General features: G+C 35.8%; 1 protein-coding gene across 5 annotated transcripts in view; it reads left to right on the forward strand.

The window, feature by feature from the left end:
- Window positions 1–24,859, forward strand: part of Ssh2 (slingshot protein phosphatase 2) — a 254,003-nt gene that overhangs the window by 66,237 nt on the left and 162,907 nt on the right. For 2 of the 5 annotated variants that reach the window (XM_026388906.2, XM_077800947.1), the window contains exon 2: window positions 3,804–3,884. The exons of the other annotated variants lie outside the window; for them this stretch is intronic. In XM_026388906.2, the coding sequence (XP_026244691.2) occupies window positions 3,804–3,884 (81 nt within the window). The remainder of the gene's footprint in view (window positions 1–3,803; window positions 3,885–24,859) is intronic. 5 annotated transcript variants of the gene reach the window in all.

Below are 24,859 nucleotides of genomic sequence, written 5' to 3' on the forward strand. Positions count from 1 at the left end.
TTTTATGAGATGAAAAAGTTATAGAGATTGGCTCTAATAATGTGAGTATGCTTAACCTACTATATACTTAAAATGGTTAAGATTGTACATTTTCTGATATTTTTCTACAATTAAAAAAATTTTTTAATAATAAAATGATGCCAGAAGTGGTAACACATACCTGTAATCTCAGTGACCTGGATGAGGCAGAAGGATCACAAGTTCAAAGCCAGTCTTGACAACTTAATCCACACGCTCCCACACACAAAAATATAGTCAAATGAAGATAAATTAAGGCAAGGACAGAAAAATAGACACACTTCTTTCTATTTGTATATTTTATAGAAAGGACATATAGACATGTAATGCTTATATATACATAGATTATTTCTGGATAGTACTTAAGAAACTGACAAAGTAATTATTTCTGGTAATAGGGTTATGGAGAACTAAGAGGTGGAAAGACAGGGGTGGGAGGAAGACTTAAATACTCTAACACCTTCTGAATTTTGTATAAAAACAAAAGGAGGAAAGGGAAATATTAATGGAAAAGAGAAAAGAAATAGTCAATAAATTTTCTGTTTCTTAAAATCATGTAATTTGTGACAGGAATACAATGAAAGAAACTTAACAGTAGTAACAGGTTTTGAGTCTTGTGGGATCCTGTCTAAAGATTTCTGCTTGCAAATTGTTAGGTAACCACAAAGTTAAATTTTCAAAACACCCTTCTTAGTACATAAGTTCTTGCACCATACATTCTATATAAAGATTGCAACATTTTTTATGATAATTATTATTTAGGAGCTGTTCTGGATTGAAACTTCTTACTATGCTTGGATGTTTTTCTTCCTAGCAATTCCTTTAATATTTATTTTTTAGTTATAGGTGGTCACAGTATTTTTTTTCGTGTGGTGCTGAGGATCGAACCCAGTGCCTCACGCAGGTTAAGCCAGCACTCTACCTCTGAGCCCCAGCCTCAGCCCTCAAAAGCACATAGGTAGTAAGTAGCAGAGCCAGGATATAAACTCAGTTTACTTTAGGATTTAGGCTTGGTGCTTCCCAAGCAACAATATGAGCCTGATTTGGTCCTTTACAAAGTTAAATGGAATTTGAGAAGTGGCCAAGGGGGCATTTTTTTTTTTTTTTTTAAAAAGGAAATAAAGAAAAGAGAATCGATAGCTACAATGTAAACCAGGTAATACTACCATCCTCATGCTAGAAAAAATATTAGGGGAATTTCCTACAATATAAATTTAAGGCAAGACCAGGTTGAGGTTAAGGCCCTACCAACCTGAGAGGTACTATATCTGAAAGTCTACAAGGGAGAGAATTAAGGAAGTATCTTTTATTCCTAGCTTACTAAAATTTTTTAAAATCAGAATTAGCTATTTTTAATTTTTTAAAAATATTTACTTTTTAGTTATAGGTAGACACAATATCTTTGTTTTATTTTTATGTGGTGCTAAGGATTGAATCCAGTGCCTCACATATGGTAGGCAAGCACTCTACCTCTGAGACATAATCCCAGCCCCCAGAAATAACTATTAACTGTTAAATAGATTCCTTTTAGCACCCATTTAATCCTATGTTTTTTCTTATTTGACTTAATAACATGCTAAATTTTAGTAATTGAGTTCTTAAATATTCATTTATCCCTGTATTCTTGCAAATAAGTCTTACACAGTCATGACCAAGACAGTTCACTCAGGAAAAACTTAGAAATTGGAATTATGAGGTAGTTCAGAAAGCAAGGAAAAGACCTTGAAATGTCCTTTGCTTTCCTTTAGGATCCTTATAATTCACTTTAGCAATAAATATGTTGGTTGCAGGTAAATTCTTTTTCCATGAACCAGTTATATTGTAATTCTATCAGTATCCTTAAATGTATCTTTTTATATATATTTTTTTATTTTTATTTTTTAGGTGTAGTTGGATACAATGCCTTTATTCTTTATTTTATTTACTTATTTTTATGTGGTGCTGAGGATTGAACCCAGGGCCTTGCATGTGCTAGGGGAGCGCTCTACCACTGAGCCCCAGCCCCAGCCCCTTAAATGTATCTTAATGAATTGTTTTAATAAGTATATGGTAAAGTCTTAAAATAACTTTAGAAATGCAGGCATGGTTACAGGACTTTTTCCATGAAGGTCATTTTGAAAGAGCATAAATATGCAGAAATATTTACATGAATGAAAACTGTAAGATCTTGACAAAGGTAATCTGGATTAACTAATTTATAAGTTTCTCTTTTCAGTTTGTATGTACTGTGATCACTTTTGATATGCTTAATATCTATATTATCATGGTATGAGAGTTTGGGAGAATTGAAAACAACTCTAATGTCTACCTTATTTTTATTATTTAAAAAAATTTTGTAAAAAAAATTTGTGGTGCTGGGGATCAAATCCAGAGATTTCAACCTTATTGATTCCATCAAATATTTTATTAACCTTAGCTCACTTCCTTTCTTTTTTTACTTACTTTTTTAAAAATTAAAATTAATTGTTTTTTGGCACGTGAATTTAACCCAGGAGTGCTTTACCACTGAGCTACATTGCCATCCCTTTTTTAATTTTCAATTTTGAGACAGGACCTTGCTAAATTGCTTAGGGCTCACTAAGTTGCTAAGGCTGGCTTTGAACTTGCAATCCTTCTGCCTTAGCCTCCTGTGTCCCTGGGGTTACAGGTGTATGCTACCACACCTACAAATCCTTGGCTTTTCTTAAAGTGACTTCTAGAAGTCTTTGTGTATTTTATAGACTGATTTATTTATAAAAAAAAAGCCAGGGGGATTATTTTCTAAAAGATGAAGAGAAAGGTATAATGGCCAGTAAGACTTGTCTGTGAGGAGGAAAATCAAAAATAGGCAAAGGATTGGAGTACAGAAAAAAGTAAGAAGGAATTAAACCAGGAACAAGGCAGTTAATGAAATAGTAACTTTCTTTCACTCAAGTTCATTTGCACTCTCAATCTTCTCAGGTATTCTGCAGGTTAAAACACAGCCTTGTTTCGAAAAATCAAAGTAGGTGTCAAGTAGGCTAGCCATCAGGTAATTACATATGACTAAGTTTTAGCCAACAGTAGTGAGATGTTTTGGTGACATAAGCATATGTATCAATGCTTTATCTAAGGATAATTCCGTTTCCAGCAGCTGTTGCCCAGACAGCAAACATTTGAATGAAATCTAATGTTCAGGGTTGGAGCTTTTTCTGTTTTGTGTTATTAGTCACAGGGAAAATACTCTTATGTTACACCAGCTAATTGTTTCACTCCCTTGTCTCATTGTTCTTATCTATCTCCTAGACAGATTTTGAAAAAGAGATTGGAGAATGGAAGAAAAGGTTTTAAGTTGTTTTCTGGCATCTGGCAGGAGACTTGAGTAGGGTACATCTTTTGGCTCTTCTTATAAAGAGGCAAGTAAGTAGAGGTCTAAAGAGGCAAGACTAGTGGTCCAATCCCCTAATTAGGCCCTATGTTATATTAAAGATAACTGGATACAAATCTATCCCTAGTCTGGGAAGAATTTAGAATGTGAAGGGTTAGTAGCACCATGTTTACAGGAGTGTGTGTGTGTGGGGGGGGGCACTGCCCAAATTGGGAAACCACAGAAAATGCTTCAGCTAATCAAACGTTCCTTAATCAATTTTCCAACCACCTAATTTGTCACCTTGATGGCTGTATTCTCTCTAAAATAGCCATCTCTAATCAGAGTTGCAGCTTTTCACCTTTGAGCTAACACTCACTAAGTGATTTCAACTTGCTTTTCCCCTCATGCTATGAGCCCATTCATCTGGATCTCTCAAATGATCTTGTTTACATTACAGAACTCTCATTTGGAAGATATTGAATCAGCAGCATTACTTTGCTATGAATGTGAAGAATCAGAAATTTTTAGTGGTTCCAATGTACGTAGGTATATGTTTTTATACAGCCTTTGGTTATTCAAGTTAAAACATTTCTGGGTAAATGTGTTCTTAAATAATTTAACTGATGTAGTTTCTGTTATTTCACCTATTTAACTTATCCAGCCAAATAGTCTGGGAAGGAAATATGACTGGGAATGAGTTTATATATAAATAATATAGTATATTTATATGCATAGTAATCTCCACTTAAAGCATATCTAAGAAAGTAGGAAAAAAATATTGCATCCTGGAACCTTGATGAGACTCTTTTATTAAGGAATATGATTATCTTTGTGGTTTTTCCCCTTTATGCATACATTTAAAAAAAAATTCAGTAGTGTCCCTGTGGCAACTGCTTGATATTGGTGCTGCCAGTGGGCATTTATTCCCCATGACAGAGGCCAAACATGTCCTGATTGTTGATAATGTAAAGCCAAATAGGATTGTCTCAAAAGTAGAACATTAAACTACCTAATCATATTTCATTGGATGTTATACATTTTATTTATCCTATCCAGCCCTCAGCATAATTACCCAAGGAGTCAGGCTGATGTTAGAGAATGACTTTAAGTGGCTTTTTTTGTGTATTGCCATGGGCGGTGAGATTAATCTGGAGATTTTCAGTATATCCTGAGATATGAGTAAATTTCCCATGTATCAAATGGCCCGGTCGTTATACACATTATTCTCCTTAAAGGGATGCTAGAAATACCCTGGAGAAAGGGAAAGGAAAAGCAATGGGTAGGGAAAATGAATAAGCTGTATAATTGTCAATTAAAGATATGCATCTCTAGACAAAAGACAGGGAAAGACAAGTTTCTGGACAAAAGAAGGAAGGAAGAGAAAAAAGGAAAGGAAAGTGAGGGAAGAAAGGAAGGAAAAAAGGGGGGGGCAAAAGGAAGGAAAAAAAGAAAGAAGCAGGGAGTGTGAGGATGACAAAGAAAGAAAATCTATGAGGGTTTGGGCCAGAAGAATGCAGATCCAGTCACAGTTATGTTAATGAGGATTAGAAATTGAGACGACTAATTCTATGAAAGGCCCTGGTCTCTGCCCTCAGCTTCTCCTTTCAACCTAGATACCTGGCTTAATGTTTTTATCCCTTTGCTTCCCAATTTTTCTAAGTAAAAGTCTCAGTTGGAGATGTGCTGCTTTTTTGCCATGAAGCTTAATGCAGATTTGGAATGGCAAGTTTATTTTGTACTGTCACACCCCATAGGAAACTGGACTACTCTGAATTTTTCCCCCTTATTTTATGGGTGGTTCAAGTTGGCTCTATATCAGATTGAAGCTTACAAACATGGCATACCTTTTTCTCATTTGAAGATTTGTTCTGTGTCTTGCTATATAATAAATCCTGCTTAATAAGCTAAAAAATATAGTTAATACAACATGCTGTATATAGGCTGAATTGGTTTTGACTGATTCGACTTTTTTCCCATGATTTTACTGAACCTAATCTCTGCCAACACATAGTTGTGACAGAGTTCTAGACACTTTGACCATAAAAGCTAAATTCTGTTTTGGGTTGTTTACTATGCGTAGTAGCACTCATAAACACTCTCTCTCCAAGTAAGCTGTGCTTTTCATGTATATCACCATAGTGCTGCCTGCTCTTAACCTGTCTTCATCTTCCTGGCACAATTTTAGGACTTTAGTCACTAATTATTTCAACTTACCCAGTTGTACTTCATTTCATGGTGATGAAAAGTCTGAAATGGCATAAATTCATTTATTGTTACTCACCAATAGTTGAAGTGGTATTCATGTCCCTAAGTCTTACAAACATTAACTGATGAATTCACATGAACACTCTTCTATTATTAACATTTTGCAGATGCCAAGCCAAATGTGGAAAGGTTCTGTTCTTTGCCCAGGGTTGTGTGATAAGCAGGGACAGTGCTGACATCACATCTCAGCTGACAACTCTTAATGAACTCATTACCAGAGGGCAGCATCATTGATGAAATATGTGCCAGGCTCCTTATGTAGTATCCTACAAAATTCATTTTGTTTGATGGGCATTAGAGTCCTAGACTTGAAATGACTTACTGTTTTTGCTGATTTTGCCTTGAAGGAACCCATGCATGAGAATCTACATAGAAAGTATTTTTATGAAGTTGGACATGCAGGGAAAGGGTGCCTCTAGTTTTAATATGTTTTCTTCCTTAGAAACAGTTAAGTATATGTATTAACAGATTATTCTTTGCTTTATTTCATTGTCAGAACTTTCATTCATTTAAGTCAGGTTTATTAGGTTTTCCTCTTTTTTTAATTTTTTTTTTGAGAGAGAGAGAGAATTTTTTTTTTTTTAATATTTATTTCTTAGTTTTCGGCGGACACAACATCTTTGTTTGTATATGGTGCTGAGGATTGAACCCGGGCCGCACGCATGCCAGGTGAGCGCGCTACCGCTTGAGCCACATCCCCAGCCCAGGTTTTCCTCTTCAAGAGGCAAGAGTGGTTACATGAATTGACTAGTTCTTTGAAGGTATTGGATCCTCCTGTTTTGCTTAATCAGAGAGTAGTTCCCATGTCCCTTTTCTCTTATTATTCCACTCCCATATCAAACAGGATTGAAGCATTTCTTCCTAATTTGAAGGCTTAACTTACTTTGGGGGAAAGGGGTGATTTGTAGAACAATTGCTTGAAATCCCCATTATTTAATTTTCTTTAAGGAAGTGTTGTGAGATCAAATTTTAAAAAAATTTGTTCTAATTAGTTTTACATGACAGTAGAATGCATTTTGACCCATTGTACACAAATGGAGCATAACTTCTCATTCCTCTGGCTGTACATGGTGCAGAGTCACACCAGTAGTGTTAATAATATCTGTTTCATTTTATCTTCCCATCCCCACAGTCCCACCCCTCCCCTCACTCCTCTCTGTACATCCAAAGTTCCTTCATTCTCTATCCCCCCTTCCACTGTGGATCAACATCTGCTTATCAGAGAAAACATTTGGCCTTTGGTTTTGGGGGGATTGGTTTATTTCACTTAGCATGATATTCTCCATTTACCTGCAAATGCCATAATTTCATTCTTCTTTAAGGCTGAGTAATATTCCATTGTGTGTATGTACCACAATTTCTTTATGCATTCAAGATGTGGGATCTTGATAACTATTTAAAATAGAAATACTATTTTAAATAGTATTTAAAATATGATGAAAAGAGGAAGAGTAAAAGATTAAGTTAGTAACCAAAGAACTTTCTCTTCAATCCTGGCAAGTTTATTTTGTACTGCCACACTCCATAGGAAACTGGACTACTCTGAATTTTTCCCCCTTATTTTATGGGTGGTTCAAGTTGGCTATATATCAGATTGAAGCTTACAAACATAGCATACCTTTTTCTCATTTGAAGATTTGTTCTGTGTCCTGGGGTAATTAAAGTGTGAAAATTGATTAGTTGTATTCATTCACCAAATGTACAAATCACTGGGCAAAGATCTGTGGAGGTTTGGCCTAAAAAATTTTTTAAAAATCTATGTTTGAGATTATATAGTCTATATGTCAACAAGTTAGTTTCATGGAAAGCCATGAAAAATAGAGGGGAAGATCATTACATGCAAAACATGGAAAGAAAAGAAGAAATCTGGATAAGTGGAAGGAAATTTGGCTGGCTGGATGCCTGCCTTAGATCTCCTGAGACTTTCCGGGAAGAGAAGGAGTATGAAGGGGCCCCTACCCCTTCTCTGATTCCACTCAGCTTCCATGGTGCCAGATAATGACTAGATGCTATTGTGCACAAGGTTGTTGGAGAGAAGGACAGGGTGCCAGTGGACTGGTAGAGGTCACAAGGAGATAATGGCCCTCATTGCAGGAGTTTTACGTTGGCTTCAAATAAGAAATGTAGGTAGTGACTAGAGCAAGTTGGTGTACTGGTGTAGCCACTGGGTCTCCTAAGGGATGGGGGAACAAATAGGAACCTCAAGAACCTTATCTTGCTATCCAGCCTAAAAGAAGAAAAGAGTAGAAGAAAATAATACTGTGGAGAAGCTAGTATTCCAATTATTGTGCTTATGGAGGTTCAGCTAGGAACAACCAGATTCATTATTATTGCATTATCATCTCTTCCTCAGAAATAGTTTATATGTTGTATTAGTTTATTTCCTATTCTTTATTTCTCTAATATACCTGTTCTTTTTTTTTTTTTTCTGGTACTGGAGATTGAACTCGGGGGCACTGGACCACTGAGCGACATCCCTAGCCCTATTTTTATTTTATTTAGAGGTGCTTAGTGCCTCACCATTGCTGAGGCTGGCTTTGAACTTGCAATCCTTCTGTTTTAGCCTCCCAAGCCTCTGGGATTACAGGTGTGCACCACTGCACCCAGCTTCCCTATTCTTTTGACCCCCAACACTACCTGACTAGATAGGAAGAGGGACACGTAGGTGTCATACTATTTTTATGTTCTGTTTTATACCTTTGCTTGGTTTATTATAACTTTGTAGGGAATGCATTTTCCTTCTATGCAATCAAAAAACCTTTTATGATTGAATAGTCCAGTGAAAGGAAGAGATATATTAGCCTTTTGTGTTATTACAAAAAATAGGAAAAAAAAAGTCCACTTTCTAGAATCAAATGGGAAAAGACAAAAAGAAAGGGAAAAAAATGTAAGAATTATTTGGTTTAGGGCAGGGGTTGTAGCTTTTTGGTAGAGCGGTTGCCTAGCATGCTTGGGTTCGTTCTCTGGCAGCACATAAAAAAAATAAACAAATAAAATAAAGGTATTGTGTCCATCTACAAGTTAAAAAAAAAAAAGAATTATTTGGTTTAGGCTGGAGATGTAGCTCAATGGTAGAGTGCTTACCTACCCTGCCTGTATGAGGCCAGGGTTTTATATATATGTTTAAAATACTTTTACATTTGTTTTGTTTTGGGGGATAGAACTTAGGGCCTTACATGCTCCACCAATGAGCTACACCCCAGACCCCTTTTACATTTTTCAACTACAGATTTGCATTCTCTTCAAGGTCAGGACATTGTCTCAGAAGACAACAGTATGCTTTTAGAAATTGCCTTCTATGGGATTTTTCACATGGAGTCAATTTTGTGAAATGGAAGAATGGCTTTGGGGAGAGATAATGTTTAACTTAATAATAAGTTCAAGATGAAAGATTTAATGGATGGCGTTAGAGAAAATAATGCTTAGTGAAGTTAGGAATCCCAAAAAAACAAATGTCGAGTGTTTTTTCTGATATAAGGTGACTGACCCATAATAGGGTAGGGAGGGTTAGCATGGGAGGAATAGACAAACTCTAGATAAGGCAGAGGGGTGGGAGGGGAAGAGAGGGGCAGGGGATTAGCAATGATGGTGGAATGTGATAGACATCATTATCCAAAGTACATGTATGAAGACATGAATTGATGTGAACATAATTTATATACAGAGATATGAAAAATTGCTCTATATGTATAATAAGAATTGTAATGCATTCCACTGTCATGTATTTAAAAAATAAAATCAATTAAATATTTTTTAAAAAAGAATTTAAGAATTTTTAAAAATTATCACCATTAGGGCAAGTTCTAATTCAAAGACTGCTGTGGACTAGCCAATCCATATGGATTAGAGATTAAAGGGATTGGGAAAAGTAGCATGTAATCCTAGTGATTTAGGAGGCAGAGGCAGGAGAATTGCAAGAAGGTCAGTCTCAGCAACTTAGTGAGATCCTGTCTCAAAATGAAAAGAAAATAAAAAGGATTGGGAGTAGCTCAGTGGTAGAATGCCCCTGGGTTCAGTTCTTAGTATCCCAATAAAGAAGCAAATAAAGAAAAAGATTTTAACTTTCAGGAGTCTTTTAAGAAGGCTTGTCTTTCTTATGTGTTTTAAGTTTTTGGAATAGTGTTTGGAATGATCAGAACATTAAGTGAAAGAAAAACTTCATTTAGGAAGGGAAAACTGTGTTGTCATTGTGTTAGTCAGCTTTTAGTCATGATGACCAAAATATCTGACAAGAACAACTTAAAGAAGTTTATTTTGGGTTCATGATTTCAGAGATTCAGTCCATGGTTAGTCAACTCCATTGCTCTGGGCCTGAGGTAAGGCAGAACATCATGGTGGAGGAAAGCTACTGAGCTCATGACAACAAGAAAGAGCAAAGAAAGAGAGGGGAAGGGATAGGGATAGAGATAGGCGAAGGCCATGCCCTGCAGTGACCTACTTTTTCTAGCCATGCTCCACCTGCCTACAGTTTCCACCAAGTACAGTAGTCTATTCAAATTATTGGACTGGGGATGTGTAGAGGTCTTGCTTGAAATGTGTGAAGCCCTAGGTGTGATCCCCAGCACCACAAAAAACAAAACAAAAAACCAAGAAACAAAAACAAACCACTGCTTAGATCATAACTCTCAGAATTAACCATTTTACTTCTAAATGTTCTCATATTGCCTAACATGAACTTTTTTGGGGGACCCCTCACATTCAACCCATAATAGTCATTAAATCTGTCTCTAGAGATTATAAACACAAACAAGATAAACCTACATAAAAAAAATGACAACAAATTGGTTGACTGGTATGTAGGCCAAAGAGCAAACATGTCCTACCAGTTCTGATAATTTGCATTTACCCTCTTCCTTTCTGCTCTGTCATGTGTGTTTTATATTTCTTTTTTTTCATAATCATTTGCAGAAACAACTTTTTCTAACCAACATACCCAAATATAAAAAGGGAAAAAGGAATATTTGTTCCTAAGGTTATGAATTTTATTATAGGTTTCAAATGGGCAGTTGTCAACAGCAAATAACTGTTCCATAGGAGTTCAGCATTGTTTAAATTGTTTCTGCATCACTTCTGATGCATAGTAGAGAGATTGCTCATTAGAACATGTGGTTAGAAAAGGCAGGAAAAAGTGTTGTTAGTGGCAGACATAGTTTCACCATGAAAAATATTTCTATTTTTTTCCTTTGGAGGGGGATCTGACTCTACTAGTAGGAAGCCTCTTGAGCTATTAAACTTATTTTCCTTTGTTCCAGGAAAAGATGTAAGAAACCACAGCTCAACTATTTTATCCTTAAATAATTAGTATGAGAAATAATTTTGTTTTTCTTGTTTAAAGATCTTACTTATGGGTGCAGTGGCACATGCCTGTAACCAATCCCAGCTACTCAGGAGGCTGAGGCAGAGGATGCAAGTTCAAGCAGCCTCATTAACTTAGTGAGACTCTGTCTCAAAAAAAAAAAAAAAAAACAACAACAAAAAGACAGGGATGTGGCTCAGGGTAAAGCACTCTTGGGTTCAATCCCCAGTACCAATAAAATAAATCTTACTGTCCTGAATGATATTTTGAGGAGAAATTAAATTTGTATTAATCTTGGGTGCAAATGCTATTTTCAACATTGGCCTTCATTCAGTGGTTCTTATTGTGGCTGCATTTTAGAATCACCTAGTCACCTTTTAAAATAATTTTCATAATAAGCTTTTACCCCAGTCTGTTAAATCAGGGTCTCTGTGAGTGGGGTTCAGGTATTGGTATTTTAAAAATGCTCCCAGAATTATTTTAATGCGAATCAAGTTTCAGAAACACTGTTTTAACTCTAGCTATGCTATTTTTTTTAAAAAAAAATTGTTTTAGTTGTTGATGGACCTTTATTTTATTTATACGTGGTGTTGAGGATCAAACCCAGTGCCTCACACATGCCAGGCAAGTGTTCCATCATTCAGCCACAGCCACAGCCATAGCCACAGCTAGCTATGCTAATTTTTGCACCTCCAAATCAGTGGTCCAATCAGCAAAATGTTTGTAACATCTATTTTCTTGAAGAGCAGATGAAATGTGAAGTAACTAGAACCTTAAGAGTAGACTTACGCATTTAACTACTAGGGTACAAGACATTTAACTTCTATTAAGTTAAATTCTTTGGTGAGGCTTCCATTAAAAGAGGAAATTAATTGACCCAAATCTACCTAAATGAAGGGTAAAGATTTCTGAACCTCATGAAAGCATATAAAGACTTACACTGCCTGTGTGAACACTTCTAGGGAGCTAAAGAAAAAAGAAGTAATGAGCACTTTGTACCTTGTATAATATATTTTATTGAAATTAAATATAAATACAGAATAGTACACTTATTTTACACTTCACTTTTATTTACTTGATAAATTTTTATAAATTGATGTTTTCACAAATACAGATCAAGAAATCCTATACCAACATTAAGAAATGGAATATTACTATTTATCCCAACCAGTTCCCCCTTCCACTGATTTTATTCCTCCTTTCCAGTCACCTCACACCCTCCCTACCACCATGCCCAAGAATAACTACTGACATTTTGACTGTGTGCTTTTGATGTGGGCATCAGGCTGTGCTCTTAAGAGGACTCTCTGTGACTTCCTCAATCAGGGCTCAGAACCATGCAAATAGTTAAAGAGCTCTGGCTCAATGTTCAGACAACCTGGGTCAGAAATCCAGCTCCACTACTTACTGGCTATGTAACTGCACTTCTCTAAGTCTCACTTCCCAAATGTGTAAAATGGGGATACTAATACTGGTCTATGGATTCGTTGTTAGACATCATAAATGAGATAATTTATGTTAAGCACTAGGGAGCCTCGCACATTATCTGAATTGAGTAGAGAGCTGGGACAGTTTTAAGATTCCCTTGTGTCAACTGAGGCAGTGTTGCTATTGTCTGGGGGTGCATTTAAATTCATACTTCAGGTCTGGAGGGAAAGAGAAAAGTGAGCATCCTGACCAGCTTTCCTTTTCATCAACATCCCAATTTTGGCTTATGTCATGACTAACACATGGTAACTTCTAAAATATATTTTTTTAAATTCATAAAATGGCAATTTATTGAAAGGCCAAATAGTTCTCATTCATTTTTATATTCCCCATAGCTCCTAGCACAATGATTTGCAAATTGGAATCAAATAATGATGCTTCAGGCATGTCATGCTTTCCTGTGCTGGATTTGTATCTAATTTCTCACAAACCAGAGTCATATTTTTGAGACTTCTGGCATTAGATAATTCAGAATGTGCAGAGAAACAATTGTAGGCAAAAACCAGGCATTTGGTCTAATTTGCACTGTTGCCCAAATCAAAGCTCCAACTAAGTTATTTTGCTTCCATAATCTGAGACAAGACCAGCTGAGGCATACGTACTGCTTCTTTTAGCTTGAGAAAGCAAAGGAAACAGGATTTGGTGGGACTTGTGGGTTTTTATCATTAATAAAATTTACAGAATTTTAAAGATAATATCTTGGAGGAAAATTTAGCCTTTAGAAGGGGTGGAGCAAGCAAGACAACTTATTGAGTACTTACTATGTGACAGAAATTGTGTTCAATAGTTTTTATACAATTTTGTATTGAATCTTTAGGATAAATACTTATGGTAGTCCCTGTTTAAATGTGAGGAAGCAGGCTTGCCTAAGGTATGTGACCCTGCTGATATTGAGAGCTGATTTTACAGGACACTTCCACTTTGAGCTCTTAACCTTAAGGTGGATTGCTTTTCCTTGAATGGAATATTATTATTCTGGTGCTTATAGGTCAGGGACAAATTTAATAGTGGTTTTCAACTCTGGCTTAAAGCTTTTTTGAAAAATGCATAAACTGAAGTATTACTTTAGGAGGTCTCTCATTTAGTAGGTCTTGGATGAGGCTCAGCATTTTTGTTCTTTAAAGGTCTATAGGTAGTTGTGCAGCCGGAATTGAGAATCATGATTCTTAGAAATTTACTAGGGAGGAATTATAAGATTATAGATTTGGAAGCATCTGAAAACTGAATTTAGAATATTGTAAAGTCTGTTGGTAAAGTGTAGAGAGGAGGAGATAGGTTAATAAATCAAATTTTATGTTTTGGGATGTAAGATGGTGTATGTGACTGGAAATTGGATATATCAGTGAGGTGTTTCACAGATTAATTCTCCATTCTTCCTCTGGATTATGAGCCCAGTTCTCTACATCCACATCCCCAGCTCTTTTTCCTGTGAATTTCTAGGGTGCTTCCACTGTCACTGTCAAGCATAATCTTTCTTATCCCTGGTTTGTTCTCTCAGATCTCTCTCATCAAAGACCTACCTACCATTTTCTCAGTGCTTCCATTGGAGCTGTTATTTCAGGGCTATTAAGCAGGAATTGCTGACTGTGGAGAGAACAGGGGATGACTCTTATTAAGACAAATGCTGTAATAGAGTTTAAGTTTAATAAATTCTTTTTTTTTTTTTGTACTAGTGATTGAACAAGGGCACTTAACCACTGAACCACATCGCCAGCCCTTTCATTTTGAGACAGGATCTCTCCAAGTTGCTTAGAGCTTCATTGAGTTGCTGAACTTGCTATCCTCTTGCCTCAGCCTCCCAACTTGCTGGGATTACAGGCATGCACCACCATGCCCAGTGAGTTTAATAAATTCTTAGTCTTCCAAGTCACTCCCAATGCCTTTGTATATTTTCTCAAAGTTTGCTTTGGTGGTATAGAAATAGTAGTAATTCTTAAGTTGAATTAAAAAGGCCACTACTTGCTGAGAACTATATATAACTAAAATAATGGCTAACATATGTTGAGTACCAACCATACACTAGGCCCTGAACCAAGTGTTTTTAACATGTATCATCTCACATTGCATTTCTGATGTCAGTAGTATTATTTATCCCTATAATTCCATAATTATTTGAGTCTCCTCTGTGGTAGGCACCAGTGTAGGCATATCCAGTGGTGAATAAAGCAAACCTTCCCTTTGTGGAATTTGTAGTCCATTGGGGAAGACAGATAATAAATAAATATTCAATTATAAAATTTGATAGTATTAGGAGAAATATAAGTAAGGAAACAGTTACAAAGAATAACAAGACAGAATAGCCATTTAGATAGGGCTGGGGATGTGGCTCAAGCGGTAGCGCGCTCGCCTGGCATGCTTGCCGCCCAGGTTCAATCCTCAGCACCACATACAAAGAAAGATGTTGTGTCCGCCGAAAACTAAAAAAAAAAAAAAAAATATTAAAAAATTCTCTCTCTCTCTCTCTCTCTCTCTCACATAAAAAAGGTATTAAAAAAAACAGAATAGCCATTTAGATAAAGTATGGTCAAGAGGACCTCTCTAACAAGATAATGCTTTAGTTCAGAATAATAAGGGATTTGCTTAGGGTCACACTTCTAGTAAGTGATGAAGTTCAAGTGTGATTCTCAAGGCTATGCTCACTATGCTCAGACACATGATTGGAATGCACCCCAGACTGTGATTCTTCTTTCAGAGCCTCTCAGTATTCATACCATGAAACTACCAGATTTTCAAAAGGGCATCATAACGTTTATAAATAATAATCATAATAATAAGATAATTCTTTCAAAAGAACCTGTCTCTTGAAATGTTCTTTTAAAGAGAATCTTTGGAGGCAGCAAAAAAGACTACAAACAGGATATGAATTTCAGCAAATGATAGACTTAGCAGAAAATCTGCTAGGTACTGGGCTAGGTACATTTGCATGGGAAAGTGCCCTCCTGTCATACATGGGCTAGGAGCTGGAGTTCCACTTTGGATCAACATCTCATTTCCTGGCCTTACTTGAACTTAACATGCAGGGCCTGAACCAGGAGCCCAGCAGAAGACTGTTCATGGAAGAAACTAACCACAAGGTGTTATGTTAGGTGATGGCTAGAACATCCAGGTACTTGGAAAGAATGTGGGGACAAAGGGAAATTCTACCCTTGGGAAAGAAACAGTGAAATATAATCTTGAATTTAATTGCTATGTTCTTCTTTCGACTCCATTGCAAGACTTCGTTAGGCTATTACTTTTTTAGGGTTTTCCAGAAGAGTACCTCTGAACTACCCTTTGTTCCATAAAAAAAAAAAAAATCTATTCACATATTCTTTTTCCTCCAGGAAATAACAGTAATTCTTAGGCTGGTCAGATTCTGTGGACATGTAATACAGGTTTTCTGACTCTGGATTATGAGCCCAGTTCTCTAGACTTGAATAATGCCTAGAATAAACTGGAGAGGATTCATGTATCATATTTATATAAGCATATTACCTAATAATTTTATTGGTGAAGATTGTAAATTAGTTTGATCCTGGAAATCTTACAGTTTAAAGTTATAATAATGTTCAAATCCTTTAATCCAGAAATCTAATTTTTAAAAAAAATTTTTTTCTTAATTGTAGTTGGACAGAATACCTTTATTTTATTTATTTATTTTTATGTGGTGCTGAGGATCGAACCCAGTGCCTTGCATGTGCAAGGCGAGGGCTTTACCACTGAGCCACAACCCTAGCCTCCAGAAATCTAATTTTTAAATTTTTTTTTTGTTTTTTTATTATTAAATTATTTATTCTAATTTGTTATACATGATGGCAGAATGTAATTCATGTCATATTACACACATAAGCACAATTTTTCAAGTCACTGATTGTACACAAAGTATTTTCACACCATTCATGTCTTTATACATGTACTTAGGGTAATGATGTCTCACTCATTCCACCATCATTCCTACCCCGTTACCCCTCCTTTCCCCTCCTTCCCCTTTGCCCTATCTAAAGTTCCTCTATTCCTCCCATGCTCCCCGACTGTTGCCATTATGAGTCAGCATCCTCATATCAAAGAAAACATTCAGCCTTTGGTTTTTTGGGATTGGCTTGCTTCACTTAGCATTATATTCTCCAACTTCATCCATTTACCAGGAAATGCCATGATTTTATTCTCTTTTAATGCTGAATAATGTTCCATTGTGTATATATGCCAAAGTTTCCCTGAATATGTTTAGTAACAGGGGGAGGAAATGGTCAAGTAAATATGGTAATATTAACTCAATGAAGCCATTAAAATTGTAACTTTAAAACTATAAAAAGCTATAGTTTCATGAGAAATTGTATATGAAACATTAAGTGAAAAAGGCAAATACATGGGAAAAGTAAAGTTGCATCTCTACTTCACAAAATAAATTACAGATGAATCAGTTTAATGTAAAAAAAATTGACACTGTAAGGAGGAACACAGAGGAGAAAAATTGTAAATTGTCTTTGAATAGATAACTTTTAAAAATGTGACACAAAACCCAGAAAACACAAAAGAAAGTATTGATAAATTGAAGTATCTGAAGTCAAAAAATTCTACATTAATAAAAGATTGTATCCAGGCTCAGTGGTACATGCCTATAATCCCAGTGGCTTAGGAGGCTGAGGCAGGAGGATCCCAACTTCAAAGCCAGCCTCAGCAAGTTAGTGAGGCTCAAAGCAACTCAGTGAGACCCTGTTTCTGAATGAAATATATATATATATTTTAAAAGGCGCTGGTTATATGATTCAGTTGGTAAAGTGCCCCTGGGTTCAATCCCTGGTTACCCCCCCACCACCAAAAAAAATTATATAGACAAAGTGAAAAGAAAAAACCAACAAATTGGGAAAAGATTTTCAACACATGGTAAAAGGTAGTTTCTATAATAAACAAGAGGCCTTAAATAAAAACAGTTTCAGGTAGTGAGAATATGACGGGCCTTTGGATAGTTTGATTTTTATATTTTAGAGTCAGTTTTTTAAAAATTCACTGTAGATTTTTAATAATAAAGTAATCTAGGATTCTCTGGGGCCTTAGGTATAACTTAGAATCTCTTACAGTTTTAAGGATGGGAGAACAGAAAATACTGTATTTGCCCTAAGTTAATTCTGGAGAGAAGAGGCTTTTGTCACACTTATTTCTCTACCTTTTTCTCCACCACATGAGCTTGAATCTATAGGTTACTGTGAAGTCTGGGAACTGGTTATCATAGTTTGTCTGTGGAAATGTTTAGTAATCCCCAGAGGCAATTTCTTTCCAATTTTTTTAATACATATACACCTGCTTTTTTTCCTTCTCAAGAAATTTATTTAACAATAGCAGACTCACACCTGGGCCATTTTTAGATGCCTTAAGGGTAAGCTACAGAACAGCCAGGACTATTTTAAGCAACTCTGGCTTTCAGAATTTATGGTCCTTCCTGTTGTGAACTCCATAGAACAAGAAATTATCGATTAAAATCCACTGTAACATCAATCAAGTGTGATATTGCTTTTTAGTAATATTTTAAATTCTATCATGCAAAGTTATGTTCAGGACAAATGATTAGTCTCCATCTCTCATTAAGTACTACTGTTTAATTTCCTTTCTCTTTTGTGTTTTCCACTGGTCTGGTTCTATAGCTGTACCTTGAACTAATTAAACTGGAGCATTTGCATCAGGCATAATACCAAAAGCAGAGCAGAACTAGCCTGTGCACTTCCTTCATTGACTGTATTCACATTTTCTTACCAGATGCTTATGTCTTAGGCATACACATATACACATATACATACACATATACACATCTTGTGTATATGGTTAGCTTTAACTCATTTTTTCTTTTAATAAATGTGTACAGGGTACTTCCTATGTGCTAGACACTGTACTAGTTGCTAGGGATATAATGTTGCATGACAAACATGGTTCTGCCCTTTTAAACTTAAGAACTAATGGAGAAAGATGGCATTAAACAGCTAATTTTGTAGTAAATTTTAAAAATATGATAAATTCTGCAAAGTCAAAAGCATACAATACTATGAGAATACTGCTAGCAGGGACCTAACTCACTTTGGAGGAGGAGAAATGTAAGGGTTAGTGGTCAAGAGAAAGCTTCCTTGGGGAACTAATATTTTGAGTAATACGCTGAATGATGAATCAGAATCAATCAGGGAAAAGTCAGGTGAGGAGAGTGGGGAAGATAAAACTTAAAGGTCAGTAAACTGCATTCAAGGAACAGAAGGAAGACCAATGAGACTAGAACACAGAAAGTAAGGGCCAAAATAACTCAAAATGGTGCTGGTTAAGTCAGCAAAGGCCATGTAAGTGCAGACTCCAAAGAGCAAAATTAAGTATCTTGATCTTTATTCCTTTGACAATAAGAAGCCACTTGGTTGGGGTTTGACCAGGTTGACTTTTTTTTTTTTTTTTTAAAAAAAAAAAAAGGTCTCACTGGCTTTACTATGGAGAATGGGCTGGCTGGCTAGCTTCCTTCCCCTCTCTCTCTCTTTCTCTTTCTTTCTTTCTTTCTGCCATTGATATTTGGGGCTTCATATTCCTGTGATTTGGTTTAGTTTGCTTAATAAAAGGGAAGTTGACAGAAAGGGAGTATGGTGTGCTGGCCAAGAATGTGTGACCCTGGATAAATTACTTTCTCTTAGTCCAAATTTCTTTGTCCAAAGAATGGAAATAATAAGTAGTATATCTGCCTTTTAGGGTAATTGTGACAATTCATTAAATAATGCCTGTTGACACATTGTATAAGCCTTTAAAAATGTTAATCACTGTTACAGTCCAACAATCTTATGAAGGGTTCAGATAGTCCTCTGGAAACTACCTACTCTTTGAGGCTGGATGGAATAGCATTCCATCCATTGGTCACATATGGACTTGTCTAGCCACCACTATTGGACTTTAGGAATTGCGCCTCGAAGTTTAATTCTACAAATGTCATTTGGAGATGGAAATGGAAGCTAAGGAAGAGTTGCTTTCTTTAACCCTAGCTGTAGTTTTGCTTTGAAGCTGTTGTTTTGTTTTGTTTTGTTTTGTTTTTTAAATAAATACCAATGAAACTGTTGCTGTTGCTTGCAGGAAATTTGTTAGAATGTAGTTAGTTGCTTGGAAACGTCTATCTCTTTGTTTCCCACAATACTAGGTATCTAATGTGTGTAATTATATTGCTGAGCAAAGCTTCAGGTTGATCAAGGTTAATTGTTGACAGTATTTGAAATGTTAATAATGTCTAACCAAAACTGCTTTTCCAAAATAGATTGTTCTAGCTTCATAAGAGATTTAAATACTATTGATTTCCTCATTCAGCAAGATATAATTCTAGGCCTGGAAACTGGGATCTTCTGATTTAATATCTTCTAAGGAATTAGTACGCAGAAGATGTGCTTTCTCTTCCTCTTTTGAATTTACATCACTTGCTTACAAGGATTTTAACTACCTGACTTTTGTTATCTTTAACCTGTCCTCTAAAATATACATTTTTGCCATAAGTTCATTTTGTGAAACTAGGAAGAGGGACAAAAGCATATCCTTTTTCTGTAAGAGTCCTGGGGAGGGGATCTTATAACAATAGAAGAGAGGTCAATAGAGTAGAGAAAGGGGATTGAGAGAAAGGAGAGGAGGGGATGGAGAAGTACTAGGGAATGCATTCTACCAAACTGAGTTATTTGCATGTATGAATACATGACAATGAATCCTACTTATATGTATAATTTTAATGTACTAATTAAAATAATAATGATAATAGAAGGAAGGAAAATCAGTAGGGTATTAGGGGATCAGAGAGGGTCTAGGAGGAGAGGGAAAGGAAAGGTATTGGCTAATGTGCATGTACAAATGTGTCATTATGAATCCCACTATTATGTATAATTACAATGCACACTCAAGAAAAAGTCCTGGGGAGTTTTGAGTGGGTGACAGTCTATTCTAAAAGTTCACAGATTCTGCCCAGAGAGTCTGTTTTGTGTTTAACTTTGCACTGTAGCTTAAGAACATAAGAGGGCTGAATTTTAAAGAAAATGATACTGCCAAGTGCTATGAAAAGGAAAAATTTAGTGTCTTATGGAGTCAGTGAGAGTTCATTGTAGTCAAGTTCATTTACTGAATTTACTAAAGACTTCTTGTGGTGATATAGTTCGCAGATGATGAGTATTCCATTTTTAAAAATACAAGTGAGCTTTGATCTTTTTCTTTCTCTTGTCCAGAATGATGGCTCTACCTACATCATTGCATTTTCCGTTACTTAGCACTCAAGACCCCAAAGCATTGGCTAAATTGTTTGGGCTGTGGGGAGAGTGTTAGATGAGAAAAAAATTGACTAAAAATAAAATTTTATCTAGCTGTTATAGAAAGCTAAACAAATATCCTACCATATGTGACTTCTTTAAAATGATTAAGTAAATACATGAAGTACTAATAAAACGTGAAGTGTATAGGCTTATATTGATGCAGACCTCTGCTTTCTTCTTCTTCTTAGAAGACTATCTCCACCAACCTTATTGTTATACGTTGGATCTAGAATGTCCTACAAAAACTTGAGTGTTGGGGCTGGGGTTGTGGCTCAGTGGTAGAGCACTTGCCTTGCACACATGAGGCACTGGGTTCAATCCTCAGTACCACCTAAAATAAATAAATTAGTAAAACAAAGGTAATGTGTTCATGTTCAATTTTTAGAAATTTTCCAAAAACATTTAAATAAAAAAAGCTCATTTGTTGAAGTCTTGGTCCTCAATGCAGCAATGTTCAGAGATGGGGTTTTTAGGAAGAGTTTTAATCTCATCAGTGAATTAATCCATTGATGGGTTATTATTATTATTATTATTACTATTGTTGTTATTATTATTATTATTATTATTATTTGTACCAGGTATTGAACCCAGGGATACTCAACCACTGAACTACATCCAGCCTTTTTTATTTTTTGATCTTTTTCTTTCTCTTGTCCAGAATGATGGCTGTACCTACATCATTTTTTTCCCGTTACTTAGCACTCAAGACCCCAAAGCATTGGCTAAATTGTTTGGGCTGTGAGGAGAGTGTTAAGTGAGAAAGAAATTGACTAAGTTGCTTAAATTGTTGAGGCTGGCCTCAAACTTGAGATCCTAATGCCTCTGCCACCCAAGTCACTGGAATTGCAGGTGTATGCTGCTATGCCTGACTGGATTCAAATTTTAAGGACATATTGGGAGATATTGGCTGAATTCATAATTTTAATGAATTATTGGGAGATAATAGAAATTATAGGAGATAGGACCTAGTTTGTAGGGTGGGTCCTTGTGGGGTTTGTCCTTGGAAATTATATCTTGTCTACACCCTGTTCTTTTTCTTTCTACTTCCCTGCTGTCATGAAGGTGAGCAGCTTTCTTCTGCCATGCCCTTCTGCTATGTTTCTACCTTGGAGCCAGCTGACAATGGATTGAAACCTGTGGGCCAAAATAAATCTTTCCTCCTTTAAGTTGATTTTCTCAGGTTGTCACAGCAACAAAAAACTGACCAATATACATACCATGTACATATTAGTATGTTGTAGCTATGTTGGGTTTTTATTTTCTGTAGTCATTCATTCATTATTTTTTAATCTATATTATTTCTTTCATTTGTTTCAGTGTTTGTCCTGCCCAGCTCTAAAAAGCTGTGCTGAGGATTGTGTTAGGTCACAATGTGTGTCACTTGGAACTTTCTAGAAAATTAACATTTTATTCCTGTATAAATTCCAAATTTTAGAAGAAATGACAATGGGAAAACCAAGTTCATTTTGTTTCTGTTGACTATACCTATAATTGAAAAAGGAATTATTTTTTTAAAAAAATAGATCTTTCTTTATGTGTGGTGCTGAGAATCAAACCCAGCATCTCACACATGCTGGGCAAGCGCTCTACCACTGAACTGCAACCCTAGCCCAAGAAAAAGGAATTCTGAATGAGCCACTTAATATGTGCCAAGTACTTTTCTAGTTGCTTAAGATGCATCTGTTAACAAAACCAAAAATCACTACCCTTGTAAGCGAATAGTTTGATGCCTGTTATCATTTCTTTCTTCTGCAAGGAAAGAATTAGACCCACATTCAAATGCTAGCACTACTACATATTGTCTGTGACTTTGGAAAGTCACTTCTCTTACTGTGAGAAGCCTAGTAATCATGTTGTCTTGTTATCATTCATATAGAATCTCAAAAATCATGCATTGCATTAATTCTATAAAGGGGAATTTCCTATAAATTGCTTGAATTTGTACTCAGAAATGATCTATGTAGAAAAACTTAGGAAAATTTGCCCAGGATTTACCCATATGTGTTCCCTAGTATGTGTTTTTACAACTATTCTAGCTTAATATCAACAATAATTAAATTTTTAGCATGAAAGCCAATACTACGTGATTTTATATTTATAGAATTTAGTCTCACACATGTCATCAGTGTTGAGAAATGATGTAGAAATGAAAAAAATGGAGTTCTTTGGATGGATAGTTTTTTGTTGGTATGGTATGTATCTCTTCCTTTTGGGATCTCTGTCTGCATTACTCCATATGGTTCTGGTGGGACAAAAAATCATTAGGCTTTGCTTTTCTATCATTAAATGGTCATATCCCCATAAATTCATGTCAAGTTGGTCAATCAAAGTACTACTTTTCCCCAGATATCATGGTGGTGCATGATCCAAACCAAAAAAAAAAAAATCAATCTGTTATATTGATATAGATATAGATGTTAGAAGTAGAAAGGATTGCTTTTTTTTTTTTTTTTTTTTTTGTACCAGAGATTGAACTCAGGGGCACTCAACCGCTAAGCCACATCCCAGTCCGATTTTGAATTTTATTTAGAGACAGGGTCTCACTGAGTTGCTTAGCACCTCGCTTTTGCTGAGGCTGGCTTTGAACTCACAATCCTGCCTCAGCCTCTCCAGCCTCTGGGATTATAGGCATGCGCCCCCCTGCACCCGGCAAAAGGATTGATTTTTTTTAAAAATATATTTTAGTTGTCAGTGGATCTTTTATTTTATTTATTTGTGGTGCTAAGGAACAAACCCAGGGCCTCACACATGCCAGGCAAGCACTCTACCACTGAGCCACTACTCCAGCCCCTTGATCCCCTCCCCACCCCACCCTGGGCTTTGATTATGTATACTTAGAATGGTTGGTGGAGACAGTCTGCCTGAGAATAAGAAAAAAGCAAGGGGTGGGCATAGGGGGGAGGAGTCTTAATAATATCATTGCATTTTTTAATTTTCCCTGAGTTTAACTGTGTGAAACGTAAACCTTTTTTGTTCTTCATAAGTCAGATTGTTTCTAACTGAAAGTATATTAAATAACAATATTTTTGTGTTTGTGGGTAGCCATTTGTGTTTGCCAATATTTCTGGTTCTCTTTCTCTTACATACTGGTAGTATTATACTTCCTTGGAAATTGGAAATAGTCATGTAATGGCAAATGATATATAAATGATATTTGTCATTGCTAATTGGGAGGCTTTAAGTCTTAAGAACTGAAGCATGATTCATTAGATTCAATTCTCCCTGCCATAGAAACCAGTCTAAAGAGAGGACAACATGGAGCTGACTCTCCATCACCCTAGGATGGATATGTAACATAAATGAGAAACTACTGTTATTTTAAGCCACTGAGATTTTGATGCTGTGTTATTATAGTCCATCTGACCAATTATGTGTAGAATAGATTTTTCTATATTAAAATTTTCTAAAATTTTAGGTGAAAAATATTTTAGTAAAACATCTAAACATAGGATGAGACAATATTTTAGTATACATATATTTTAGTATACATAGTTGTTCTGCTTCAGTAATAAGCTATAGCAAGCAGTAATGTTTCTGGCTTAACATACAGGAACTAAACCTACTTTTTGAACTGTCACCTCTGACCAAATTATAATTGCCTTATTTCATATCATTTGGCAGGACAAAGTCTATAATGATAGGTATGTAAGCACTTTAGACTTGACCATTACAGTTCCTCTTATGTGGGCAGGATAATGGTGGCATCTCCTAAAGCAGGTCTTACTAGTCAAAATTAGAGAAACTAGACAAGAAGGAGGAAAGGGTTCAAGGACAGGTTGAACAAAAACCTGATTTGTAGCCACATAATGTATCAATATTGAAGCCTTAAAGTGGACAGAGCCCTTGATTGATAACTTACATCAAGGAATATGCTTAGAGTCTGCAAAGTTGATATTTAATATAAGTAGTAGTAAGCTCTGCGAACATGAACATCCTGTTTGAGCTGAATTAGAGTATTAGTGCCATTGCCATTTATTCATGTCATATAAAACAGCATCTCTTCTACCCCTGCCTCCATCCATCCCAATCCTCGACTTATAGGCAATATATAAATTTTTTTCATGGAATTTCAGGGAATAGTTTGCCAAATATTTGTATAATTATTATAATAATTATAGTTTATAATGAGGAACAACATATTCTTATGGGCAGGGCACACTCTAGTCATTTGTCATTTAATCTTTGGGGTTT

The sequence above is a fragment of the Urocitellus parryii genome, chromosome 7, assembly GCF_045843805.1.
Source record: "Urocitellus parryii isolate mUroPar1 chromosome 7, mUroPar1.hap1, whole genome shotgun sequence".
In the NCBI taxonomy this organism is placed as follows: domain Eukaryota; kingdom Metazoa; phylum Chordata; class Mammalia; order Rodentia; family Sciuridae; genus Urocitellus; species Urocitellus parryii.